Below are 13,921 nucleotides of genomic sequence, written 5' to 3'. Positions count from 1 at the left end.
ACTTAGTATTTCATTCCCATTTCGTAGACGTGAAAACTGAATACCTGGACATACCGCCAAAGTTTTGTTGTTGGTCATGTTTCAGGAACCACTTTTCCTAAATTGATTAATCTGTGAAAAGCTTCAATCTGCAAACAATGATTTTTTCAGAGATGGTTCATGCTTCCTCCAAGGGATGCTCCCCGGAGAGTGGGGATGGGGAGTGTGTGTTAGGTGAGAAGGCTTCAACAATCAAAATAATGTATAATTGTGTTTTATATTTATAAAACAAGTCATAGTCCTTCTTTCTTTTTTTTTTTTTTAAGATTTTATTTATTTATTTGAGAGAGAGAGAATGAGAGAGAGCACATGAGAGGGGGGAGAGTCAGAGGGAGAAGCAGACTCCCTGCCGAGCAGGGAGCCCGATGCGGGACTCGATCCCGGGACTCCAGGATCATGACCTGAGCTGAAGGCAGTCGCTTAACCGACTGAGCCACCCAGGCGCCCCCATAGTCCTTATTTCTAATTTCATTTCGTGAGTCAAGTATTGGAGTTTGGGACTCCACGCTAGAGGAAGGAAAGGCCGTAGGGCCAGCTCCTTTACGTCCGGGACCCGCGCAGAGGCGGGAGAGAGACTGACCAATCGGAGCGCGGGCTGGGGACTGGTCCCGTCCCTTTCCGCCGAGCCCCGCCTCTTTTCGTACCGCCCTTTGGGATTAAGGGAGTGCGGCTGGCTCGTCCCGCCCCTGCCTCTGAGTGACAGGACCGTGGACAGCAACATTTCCAGCCGGACACGAAGTTTGTCGGCCCTTGCCTTGGCTGAGCTGAGGTGTGTGTGTCCGGCGAGGGCGAGGGGGCTGGGGAGGCCCTGCCAGGGAAGCTCGGGGTCCGGGACTGAAAGTGGGCGCACGTCCTTAGCGAGCCCCCAAAGCGTTTAGGAGATGGTCGTTCCGCCCCTGAGAGCGGCACTGGGGTGGGCTGGGTGGAGGGAGGCTCTGGAAGAGGGGGAACCCGAAGCCCGGGAAACCCAGTATGTACGGTAATAACTTAAGGACCCCTTCTGGCGAACAGGACGCTCGCGGTGGGGGTGGGGATGGCGGATCTGGTGTTGGGGTGGTGGGTGGGCGTGGCCGCCGCTGTTGCTAAGGGACGCACGGTTCCCGCCCTGCCAGCGTGTCTGGCTGGGGCGCTGGGCCCTGGAAATTTTAGTCCCGCCCACCTCCGGAGACCTCTCACTTGGCTAGGGATTGGCTCCCTTGTGCTGTCAGTTAATTCGCGTCCGTTTATTTTACTGTCCATCTCTCCGGGTCTGTAGTTCCTCTGGCCTCCCTTTCCAGTATTACTCCTCTCCGTACTTTCCCCCGCCTTTCCTTCTTTATAAGTATCTGCAGACCAAAACGTTTGCAGAGAAGAGCTTTAGGGAGCGTGAGATGGCTTTATTTGCACGGAGGAGGGGGGTGCTAGGGTGGGATGCGGAGAGGATCTTTGCTTGGTGCTTGGTGAATCCCTGAACCCACAAAGTGTTGGTGTCCATGCGGATGGCTAGGAAAATGGGGATAGGAGATCTCGTTTCTTCTACCTAGAATTCTTTTTCTCGCTGGTGCCCGTTTGAGCACAGTGAGCAGCTCAGGAAGTTGAGGCAATTTATTTTTGGACAGGCCCCAATAGATGATCACCGTCTCTTCTGTGGAGAGTGGGTGATATTAAGCGTATAAAGCTCCTTTGCTTCATTGATCCACATTTAATGATTAACTGTAAGATGGTAACCACAGATAACCACTTCAGATCTCTTTGCTCATAACAGTTGGTCCCAAATGATTCAGCAGAACAAACATTCCGGAGAGAAAACACAAAAGGAGCTAAAAATCTGATTTTACTTCCTTCTGCTAGGTTTACGGTATAAATCCCCAAGAAGGAAGCCTGTACTGCTTGATAACACTGGGGAGAACCTTGGCCTATAAGACAGAAAACTGGCAGGGTTAGGAAATATTGTCCTTGGGCAATAACCTTCATAACTGTTTTCTCATCTATAAAGTGGGGCTACTGTGCCCTTTGTTCCTAAAGAGTAAGAAGGAATCATTGATTATTAATGATCTAGACAGATGTGAAGTGTTATTGATTACACTTTATCTTTTTGTCTGTATGATCTGAATTTGTAAACAGAAGTATGACTATTCAGCTTAAAGTATTTTCAGACTTCCCTTGTGACTTCTTTTATCATTGGGTAATTTAGAATTGAGGAAGAAACTCATTTGTCTATTTCTTACTGATTCTGTGATAGTTCTGGTTACATAGCACCTTAAATGTCTTGCATGACACATTTTTCCCCCCTTGATTGACATCACTAGGTTTTTCAAAGTATATACATAGCCTGAAAGGATTGGGAAAGATTACCTTCTAATCCAAAGATGAATAACCTTTATGGTGTCATATACTACTTTGAGAAGCCAAGGAAAGCTATTGACTCTCCCCTTAGAGAAAGACACAGTTGGAAGCATAAGTGGTCTTGGATTAAGATCCTGTTTTGGATCAACTTCTTGAGGGATAAGGAAATTACTCTCCCCCTTGCCTCATCCCAAAGATAGACTGAGTATATAGTGGGGAAAAGAATTGGGTCTTTTCCTTTTCTTCCACAATGCATTTTACCATAGCTTACTTTAATTCAGAATCTTAAACCAATCCTTTTATTTTTTTTACTATGTAATAAAAAGGAACTACCAATAGACTGTTGCTGTCTTTTCAAAACCATGTAAGCTATAATTTTTTTCAAATGTCCTTTGATCATTCTCTTAAAGGATATTATATTTAAGCAAGTGGAAAGAGAAATTTCAAATATTTTGAGAAAATGTTAAATTGTATTTTTGAAATAAACATTAAATACATAAACTTTCTCTTCTATCAAAGTCGACCAAGAAAAACTGATTATGTTTAGCATATGCCACTTGAATACTATAACCTGACTCCTAGACTCTTTTCTTTAACTTAAGTGAGTCAGCTTTTATGCTATTTTAATTTCTTGTGGCTAAAAAATATTTTGGTTGGTTCCACTGTGGCTCTTTTCCTGATTTCTCTGTTTAAATAAAAGACTATAGGTAGAGTTATTTTGTTCGCTAAATTTTCTTTATCTAGGTTTATCAATAGAAGTGGGCATCTGTAGTAGATAGTATCATTATATAGGGAAAACAGTGAAAAAAGAAAATATATATTGTTTTGTAATAAACACAGGAGTATATAGGAGCACTTGTTTTCTTTATTAGCATTTATAATTTCATTTGAACTGTTTAGTTTTTGACTATTCCTTTCTTAACTCCATTTCTGGTAGAGAAGCTGGTACAAAGACAAATGGAGTAAACATTCTAATGAAATTAAAGTTTTTAGAGCCTCAATAAATAATAGCTTTTTTTCTCTCTTGAGTTTGTAAACAGGTGGAGTTTACCATATCAGCTTCATTACTAAATAGTTGATTGGGCATAATGCTTTGGATAGGAGACCAGAAATGAGTACTAGTACTTCCTGCCCCTTTCTATCTCCACTTCTTTTCTCAGAACCTGCAATTCAATGAGGGAAAATTTCAGTTTGCAGAAAAGATACATTTACCCAGAATTACTGATATGCGTGGTCCAGGGCAGAGAGGGAAGTGAAAGAAGGAAAACCTCTAGAATTTACAGGTTTACAATAGCTAATATCTACCCATTGGAGTAATATGGACCAATGGATTTCAGCCCTCAATCAGATAACTCTCCTGTTGGGAAGCTGCAAATAAGGAGTGGGATCTGAGGCCAGGACGGTTAACCTAGTGCTCTGATTTTCCACCCTGGGTGATCCCTTTGGGCCATTTGAAATAAGTGGAGGTGTTTTTAAATTATTTCTATGTGTTTAAAAGTTACTGGCTTTTGGAGTCCTGTGTAATCTAGAGGTCCAGCTCAATGAAGAATTTTCTTCCCCCACTCCAATGTCAAAAATATCTCCTTTGAGAACTACTGTTCCAGTGAAGTTCCTCCTCATGGAAACATGAGGCTAGGCCAGATTTTTCTGTCTTTGTTCCTCTGTATTCGTATTTTTTATATCAATAGATTTGGCTCTAAGTGCGAAGGTTTTAATAAAAATATTGCTTAGAAAATTGTCATTTTTTTTAAAAAAAAAAGAAAATTGTCATTTTTTGGTATTCTTCCAGAATGTCTAAAACAATATTAATGGAAAATAGTGATACATATTTTATAATATTTGATATCCTCAAGACATTTCTAACTGAACCGATAAGGATCATAGAGTCCTAGAGCTAAATCTTTTCACACCTGTTATATCCATACTTGTTAAGTATCTTTGCAACAACAGAGTGAAATAGGTATATATTTTCATGAAAAAGAAAAGATGATTTCTTAGCTTCTTAATTTGGAAATGTTAAACAATAGAAAGATAAATACTCTGTACTCAGAGGTTTAGCAAATTCTGTTTTGTTGAATCAGAAGGTGGAGACAGTTCCATAAGTGAGAGGATCTTATCAATTTCATGGTTTTCAAGCCACTGAACATGGAGAATGACAATAGGAATAAAAAGAAGCTTAGTTCTTCCATAGTAGTATTATGTGGTGACATGGTTGCAAAAATAGCAGACTAATTAGACTGAAGAAATTAAAATTTTGGCAAAGACAAAAGGAAGATGGTTTAACCCAAAAAACTTTTTAACATAGATATTAAAAATATTTGAATATTACAGGATGTAGAATAATAAATTATATGGATATCTGTGACAAAATCCTACTTGTGGATTACAGTTTATAACTATACTAGGTAGAAGGTGTACTGGACTGAAAGTTTTAGGCTTGGTTCCAGCAGTAGATACATTATTTTGGGTGGGGTGGGAGGTGGTTTATCATGTTTCAGGCATCAAGTTCCTTATATGTGAATATATACAGTTGAAGATTTGTGATGTTCTTCCATTTTTATGAAGAATGTGCTTGAGCATTATAATACATTCTCATTATTCACAGTGGTTCAATATACACTGAATCTCTCTGGGCAGGGGTATACCAGATTGTTTTTTCAGGATGGAAAGTTATAATTTAAAAAAGAATCAGTTTCTGATTCCATTTTGTCATTTCCTAGGTTTCCATTCTTTGCCTCTTCTCCTCTCCTCAACATCTCCACCCCACCCCCATACATACCTACATATATTTGGAAAAGATTGGGCTAGGTAGAAATGATCTGTATAGTTTCATTCAATGCCAAAATATTCTGGATAGGTTTAACATCTGAAATGAATGGAACAAAAAAAAAATCCCACAAATCTAAGGAAAAGGTAATCATCAGAAGATTCAGTGACATACCTGTGAAAATCAAGAATTTTAAGCTATGGAAGAACATTTGAGGAAATTCTTTGCAAGAATTCATGGCCTCTATGGATAGAAGAACTCCATATAAAAAGGACAGATACTGATTAAGCGACAGTAGGAAGATCAAAAGGTAAAACAAAAAGAGGAAAAAACTAAAAACGAGAACTGTATTAGTTTTATATTCTTTGCTTTAACAAACTGCCTTTAAAAACCACAAATTCATTATCTTACAGATCTGTAGTTCAGAAGTCTAACATAGTTCTCACTGGGCGGAAATCAAGGTATCAGCAGGGCTGCATTCCTTTCTGGAGGCTCTGGGAGGGGATCTGTTTACTGGAAAAAAAATACATACCTAAACCCTTCATCAGCTGACTATGATCCATGGCCTACCTAAATCTGGCTCACTGCTTGTTTTTGTATGGCCCGTGAACTAAGAATAGTTTTTGTATTTTTAAGTGGTTGGGAAAACAAACAATACTTTGTGATGTAAACATGAAATTCAAATTTTGTTTATAAATAAAGTTTTATTGGAACAAGCCTATACGTAATTTTACATGCTATATGTGATGCTTAAACAGCAGCGTTAAGTAATTGCCGCAGATATGCAAATGTGCGGCTGTGTTGCTTTGCATTGCTCAGAGCACTACAAATTGCTGTGACACAGTTAAAATTTGATTTTCCCTCTTGACCTTCAAAGCCTAAAAATTTATGATTTGGCCCTTTATAGGAAAAGTTTGCAACTCTTGCCCTAAACTATAAACTTTAGTGTATAAGATTGGAATTTTCTTTTTATTTCAAGGTACCCAAATTTACAGTAATTGCCTTTCAATGTTCTACTTTCCCCTGGCATTTCTTTGATCTTATATGGACTGGGGTTAAAAACAGTCTATTAGGGCGCCTGCGTGGCTCAGTTGGTTAAGCGACTGCCTTCGGCTCAGGTCATGATCCTGGAGTCCCTGGATTGAGTCCCGCATCGGGCTCCCTGCTCGGTGGGGAGTCTGCTTCTCCCTCTGACCCTCCCGACCCTCCCCCCTCTCATGCTCTCTCTCTGTCTCTCTCTCTCAAATAAATAAATAAAATCTTTAAAAAAAAAAAACACAACAGTCTATTATTCTTTATATTTAATCACCAAAATTTCTCTTTTTCATCTCTGTGCCTTAAATGAAACATATTCATGTAAAGATTTTAGAATTTCATTTCCAAAGACATTTAGTTAAATATTGCAGTATTGTAAGAAATAGTAATACTTTACTCTTTATGCCAAAAATCCATGTGCTTATAGAAATAAGCATGTACTGTATTAATATGCAAGTTATGTATCAATCAGTTAATCAGCAAAGATTTGTTTGACAGGTATAGGTGAATTATATAAGGGAAGTGGCTTGAAATGAGGTTTTGAAGGATGCCTATGAATTTAAGGTAGATAAGGCTGGGGCTAAGGTAACATCAAGGCAAAGAGAACAAGATTTGTAATGCTACTAAGCTGTCAATAGGATCACATAGTTGGGAAATGAAAGAAATTCAGTGGCTGGAACACAATTTGGAGAAAAGTGGCTGGAGTTGAGTCAATAAAGACCTGCTGGCCCAGGCTGAGAAGGCTGTTTTATATGCCACACAAAGGAGTTTCCATCTTACAGGCAGTGAGGAGCCATTTTAGATTTTTATACTGTAGAGCCAATGTGATTGGATCAGTATTTTAGAATACAGACAGCACTCCCTAAATTTTTTTAATGCTATGAATATACCCCTGCATGTCCTATTTATAACAAAATTTTCATCGAGGGGAGGATATATAGACAATGCCCTAATTACCCTAGGAACTTATATGGTATGTAAACTTTTGTGAGCAGGCTGTTAAATAACTGAAATAATTTCAGGATTTCAGAAGATTAAGAAGTTACTTCTATAAAGTAAAAAAATAATCTGTCTGGCCTCTCCTGGGTACACAGAACTACTTTAAGACCAAACATAATATATATGTTTGCATACTGCACCAGTTTTATATATGGCTTATAAAAACTTTATAAAAACTTGAGATAGACATTTAGTTATGGACCCTTTGAACACATGTAGATTTTCTTTTCTTAGATATTTAAAAAACAATGTTTAATGTTTAGCATTTTTTTCAATAAAATTAGTGTATTTATTTTGAATGTAAAGAATTTGATTAAAACTATATCTCACTTTAAACATTGATTTAGATATATAATAAAAATAGTTTTCCAGGTAAAGTTGTTTCACATTTATATGGACCTTTATATTTGCCACATTATTTTCATAAAAATGATCTCATTTCATTCTTACAATAATCTCTGTGATATAAATAAAAGAATTCTTTACTCCCTTTTATAGATTTGAAGTCTATATCTCAGATGGATGATCTGAACATACTCTTCCCTGTAGAGGAAAGGGAGTATGCTCTGTGATCAGATAGAATTGCATTCAAATCTCTGCCCTTTTCTTTAACTGTGTGTGCGCTCGGAAAAGTCACTTAATCATTAGGGAACTCAGTTTTCCCAGTCGGAGTTAATTGTACTTGTCCCACAGGAATGTTACGGAAATTTCTTTCTGATAATACATGTGACATGCAAAGCATAGTAAATGGGAAGTGCTGATATGATTATTGTTGCTAATATTAATCATCATCATTAATAAGGGTCCAATACCCATTATTCACATTTTTTTTTAAGATTTTATTTATTTACTTGACAGAGAGAGACACAGCTAGAGAGGGAACACAAGCAGGGGGAGTGGGAGAGGGAAAAGCAGGCTTCCTGCAGAGCGGGGAGCCCAATGCGGGGCTTGATCCCAGGACCCTGGGATCATAACCTGAGCCGAAGGCAGACGGTTAACGACTGAGCCACCCAGGCGCCCCTATTCACATTTTTAAAACCCCAAAGTTCTAAAAAAAAAAGTTCTGCAAAATTTTTCCCCAAGTTTTGCATAAACTCAATTGAGGCAAAATCATATTTAACATGACATGGGACTATTTATATAGTGTTTACTTTTCTAGTCAGTGTCAATAGTGATAAGATTTTGCTATGAAATATTAACGTGCTCTCTCTACATTCCTCCAGGATTGTTTTGTAATTACAGTAAATGGGACATATTACCTCTCTGTAATCTAAAAACCTTCAAGACACAACTGGCCCAACATTTTAGATAAGACCTATAGATATATATTATTATGATTCTTTTATTTTAATAACCTTATTGAGATGTAATTCACAACCATTAAATTTATTATTTTAAAATGTACAATTCAGTAGTTTTGTAGCATATTCACAAAGTTGTGCAACCATCACCACTACATAGTTTTAGAATATTTTCATAACCTCAAAAAAGAAACCCTGTACCCATTATCAGTCATGCCCCATCTCTTCTGCTCTCACTCCCAGCCTTACATAACTGTTAATCTGTTTTCTGTCTGTATAGATTTTCTCATTCTGGACATTTCATATAAAGAGAACAACAGGAATGATGTATTAATTGGAATTTTGTGACTGGCTTCTTTAACTTAGCATAATGTTTTCAAGGTTCACCCATGGTGTCACATGTATCAATATTTCATTCCTTTTTATGGTGCAATAATATTCCATTGTATGGTTATATCACATTTTATTTATCTATTCATCATGGATTGTTCTACTTTTTGGCTATAAGAATAATGCTGCTATGAACATTCATGTACAAGTTTTTATGTGGACATGTGTTTTCATTTCTCTTGGGTAAATACCTAGGAGTGGAATTGCTGGGTCATACGATTACTCTATGGTTTTGGGAGGAACTGCCAAACTGTTTTGAAGATGGCTGTGCACCATTTTACTTTTCCACCAGCAGTGTATGAAGATTCTAGTTTCTCTACATCCTCACTAACATGTCTTACCTTATTGTCTGTCTAGTGAAGTGGTATCTCATTGTGGTTTTGATTTGAATTTCCCTAGTGACTAATGAAATTTACCATCTTTTCATGTGTTTATTGGCAATTTGTTTTTAGTCTTTGAGGAAATCTCTATTTAAATCCTTTATCTTTCTAAAAATTGGATTATTTGCATTTTTACTGTTGGGTTGTAAGAGTTCTTCATTCTGGGTATAAAATGCATATCAGATATATGATTTGCAAATATTTTCCCCCATTCTGTGGGTTGTCTTTTCACTTTCTTGGTCATCTTTATTCTGATGAAGTCCAATGTGCCTATTTTTTCTTTTGTTGCTTGTATGTTTGGTGTTATATCTAAGAAACTATTGCCTAACCCAAGGTCATGAAGTTTTACTCCTGTTTTCTTCTAAGCATTTTTTAATTTCAGTATTTACCTCTAGGTCTGTGATTCTTTTAAGTTAAATTTTGTGCATGGTAAACAGGACTTTGATGTAGGAAAGATGTTAAGGTTCAGAGCCGACGGCTGAGAAAGAATTCTTGAGATGTCTTTGGTTTTATTAAAGCACAGGGATAGGACCCGTGGGCAGAAATAGCTGCACAGGGGTCATGGGGAGTGGCTGATTATATCCCAACTTTCAAGTTGGGAGGGGGTTAGGGATAGTGTTAAGTCTCTAAGGAATTTTGGAAGCAAGGTTTCCAGGACCTTGAGGGGACTAGCTATTGTTGGGAAAAGGTCATTTATTATTATCTGTTGGTGGGTCATATGCTTGGGGGATGATTGCCAACATGTATCTAGGTGGGGGGGGTGGGTAGAGATAAAGGAAGTTTCCAAAGAAATTTGTATATGTTAAAGTAGACTTACAGGATCCTGGGGTCAGGCTAAGATTGCCTTTTGCCCTTAGCAAAGTATTAACATCAAGGCAGTTGAGTCCCTAGAGGAATGTCACTGCTTGTTTCAAGGACTTGGCAGTGGGCTGTAGGTAGTAAGGAAATTTAATTTTTCTTTTTGCCTTTGTTTCCTATGTCAGACTTCAATTTTATTCTTTTGCAGCTCTATTTTTAAAAGACTATGTTTTCTTATTATCATGCTTGAGCTTGATTATTATCACTATTTAAAAACAGCCTAAAGGTTGCAAGCTATTTTTAATGATATGATTAGAATTAGTGAAACTTGTGTTCTCAAATGCTTGGGGTTAAATTTTGAGTTGGTGTTATTATTATGAGACAGTGGTTTGGAACCATTTAAACTTGATACTCTTATCTATATAAGAGCAATTGCAATATAAAACTAGAGATAAGTTCAGTGCCTGGCACATAATAGGTATTCAGTAAATATTTGCTGAACAAAAATGAATAAATCATATATTATCTGATTGTTTCCTTTGTTACTTTTTAATGGGCATTTAGTTTAGAAAGTAACATATTTAAACAATTATGGTTAAATAAATACAATTATTTTTATAGGTTAACCCTGTATAAATTGCACTAACAGAGAACAAATTCAAATTGGTCTCTTTATATTCATACTCAACTCTAAAATATAGTGAACACATCCCTAACTACTTTTCAGATAATCACTATACAATAAACCATTTGTAAAGTGTGATCTGCAGAAATAATGTTACTATTATTACAGTGGAAAGGGGGTCTTTAATTAAATAAATGTCAGACACATTGGGTCAAGTAAATTTAAATAGGCTTTCCTATTACAGGATTTCTCAGAGCCTTGTTTTTGAAGGTGAGTCTTGTTTTTGAAGGTGTGCCTTGTGAAAAAGGGGCATGGGCATGATAGGCAACATTTTCTGAGTATATTTGAGCAGAGAAACTTAATTCAATTGAATGTATAACAGACTTAGCAAACCAAGAAACACCTCTTGGAAAAAGCTACCGCAGTGATTTTATTTTGTGGGTATTAGGGCACTGGAGGTCATCCATTTATAATGTTTCCATATACTCTACTTTGAATTCCAGTAAGAAAAAGCAACCAAGAGCATTGTTATTGGTATCTGGAATTGAATTTGCCAGGAATGCAAGCACAGCTTCCTCAGTAAAGGTCTTGCCTTTGGAAACATCTTACCCCTTGGCAGCTCTCCAGAGTTCAGACTTGGCAGCATCAAGGACACAACACAAGGTGTGTTTATTTGATTTAGCATTTGGCAAAAGGTGTTTTGATTTGTGGTTTGTTTTCTTTCACTTGTTTTTCTTGTTTTGGTTTGTTTGCTTCTGGCAATGGACTTGAGTTTGGAATGTAGTTCTTTCTTATGGAAGACAGTATTACAATGGGGGAATGATTTTACTTATTTTTTTTTTTGTGTGTGTGGTATTTGGGCAAATCCAAGTAAATAAAGCAAGATCTATAGAGCTATAAATCTATATCTGATTTATTTTTTAAATCATTTAGTATTATTGTCTATTAGGATTTGTTTCTACTTTAAATACTTGATCTCTCTTGTGTTTGATACACTATGATACTTTGGTACATTGCTATATTTTGGTAGTTATATTTGGATTATAATCAATGTCTCTATATAGTAAGTAATGAACAGATTAAGATCTTCATAAAATGTCATTCAATGTCATTTTTAATCTTTCTTGATTAATTGGTATATCTGCATTCACCCGTTTTGTGGGAAGAGGAAATATGTTATACAATCAAAAATATGGGCCCCCATTATATCTCTGACCTTATCTTTTGCTGTCCTCTTCCACCTCTTCCTCTGCTCAGAATTTTTCAATGGCTGTCTGTTTCACTCAAGATAAAAGCTAAAGCTCTAAAACTGGCCTATATGTCTCTGCAAGAGATGGTTCCTTGTTACTGCTCTAATCTCATCTCTAATCACTTGCTCAGCCATACTGGCTTCTTTGTTGTTCTCTGAACATGCCAGGCATGTTCCCATCTCAGGGTTTTTATACTATTCTCTCTACTGAATTGCTCTTCCCTAGATACCTGCATAGCCTATTTATTTACTTTCCTTTGGGTCTTTATTAAAAGATCACCGTTTAAATAAGATCTAACCTGGTTACCATCCAACTATCCCTGCTCTATATTTTCTACTTAGTATTTATCACTATATAATAAACTATATATTTTATACTTATTTGTCTTGCTTATTGTCATTATCCTTCACAAGAATGTCAGTTCCTATGAGTGCAGGTGTTTTTGTTTGCTCTGGTTTTACTCTGTCTCTAGCAACTAGAGTAGTTCTTGGTCCTTGATGAGTGAATGAATGACCAGTTAATTTAGCAAACATGGTAAGTGTCTCACTTACCATGAGTGAGGCACTATGCTAATTGGTGACCCTACATGTGGTGTCCAAATGGAGTGTCTCTTCATCGGAGCGGGGGGCGATGATTGGGTAGAAGCCGTGGCATAGGGGGTGAAAGAATTCACCTGAGGCAAAACAAAGGAAACAGAAGTTTACTGAATATACTGCAAGGGAGAGGTGGGCAGAACAGCAGAGGAGAGGCTTTCTGCAATGAGGTGGTGAGTGGAGGCTGTTTTTAAAGAGGGAAGGTGAGGAAGTATGCCCTCCTATGGAATTCTCTATTTTGGTATCTGTGCCTGATTGTAAGTAGCCCATTGGTCAGTTAGGGCCTATGGGTATTTTGAGGTGGGTCTCCTGATGGGCCTTTCTATATTCCACTGCTCAAGCCTGTTTGCCTAAAAGCTACCTCTGCAATACAGGGATGAAATACACAGTTCCTGCCTTCAGAAGTACTGTTTGAAGGGAGATGGATGCTTACAGCAGCCATCTTACTACAGTGTTGTGTTGTGGTGAGAGTATGAATACAAAGCTATCATCTCATGGAGAAATAGCATTTGAATCAGACTGTGTTGGGCTCATGGAAGGCTTCCTGAGAAAGGTAACCTTTTTTTTTATCAGCTGGAATAGCCTCGGTTATGCTGTGGGAACAAACAAGCCCAATTCACAGTGTCTTAACACAACAAATGTTTATTTCTCACAGAGACTACATGTCCAAAATGTGTTGGTAGGAAAGCTCATGTACTTCCATGATCCAGAGGCAGTAGTGGGAAGAGAGCGGCTAATTATGCACTGGCATTTAGAGTTTTATTGGTCAAAACAAATTTCAAAAGGGGGACTGTGAAGTGCAATATTGTCTCTACCCAGAGGGAGAGGAAAATTGGAAGGTATGTGAGTAGAATTAATGAATGTTATACCTTTCTACTGTTTTAAAGGAGTATAAGATATCTAGGTAAAGAAGTATTTGAAAGTATTTCAGAGAAAGGAAGAGCATGGGTAAAGGCAGTAAGCTGTTACGTAGTGTGATAATTTCAGGGAACTGTAATTCAAAGTAGTTAGAGCACAGTGTTGGTGTGGGATAAAGATAGGTTAAAGAAATCAGGGGGAGAACAGGGGTTAGATTATACCAAACTATGGGATTAGAACTCCATCCTAAAGGACATAGGGAAACACTGAATGATATAATATACTTCAGGGGAATTTCTTGATTAAACTTAATTTATGAAAGATTATTCTAGAAGCAATATGGGGCATGGTTTGAGGGGAGCAAGACCAGAAACAGTAAGACCAATTATGATACTAATGCAGTAATGCTGGTGAGACTGCAGATGAAGGCAATGACAGAGAAAATGATAAAGGAGCGGAACAAAAGGTAAAAAGGCAGGGAAAGTATATACATGGGGGTGGACTCCAGGGCACAGAGGGAGCCATGGTGGAAGAGAGGACACTTCATTCACTGAGATTATA

General features: G+C 37.6%; 1 protein-coding gene across 14 annotated transcripts in view; it reads left to right on the top strand.

The window, feature by feature from the left end:
• Nucleotides 1-687: 687 nt before the first annotated feature.
• TRIQK (triple QxxK/R motif containing) overlaps nt 688-13,921 on the top strand; it is a 93,684-nt gene continuing 80,450 nt past the window's right edge. For 9 of the 14 annotated variants that reach the window (XR_004680478.1, XR_004680483.1, XR_004680480.1 and 6 more), the window contains exons 1-3: nt 705-808; nt 11,163-11,322; nt 12,877-13,055. Coding sequence is in view for 2 of the 14 variants with exons in the window: in XM_035011515.1 (XP_034867406.1) it covers nt 12,924-13,055 (132 nt within the window). In the remaining 12 variants the exon portion in view is untranslated. Of the gene's footprint in view, nt 809-11,162; nt 11,323-12,876; nt 13,056-13,921 lie in introns of all 14 variants that reach the window. The other 5 variants (XR_004680484.1, XM_035011517.1, XR_004680485.1 and 2 more) reach the window with 4 other exon arrangements.

The sequence above is a fragment of the Mirounga leonina genome, unplaced genomic scaffold (genome assembly GCF_011800145.1).
Source record: "Mirounga leonina isolate KUSES-001 unplaced genomic scaffold, KU_Mleo_1.0 Mir_165, whole genome shotgun sequence".
Classification (NCBI taxonomy): Eukaryota; Metazoa; Chordata; class Mammalia; order Carnivora; family Phocidae; genus Mirounga; species Mirounga leonina.
This window is presented reverse-complemented; position numbering and strand designations above follow the sequence as displayed.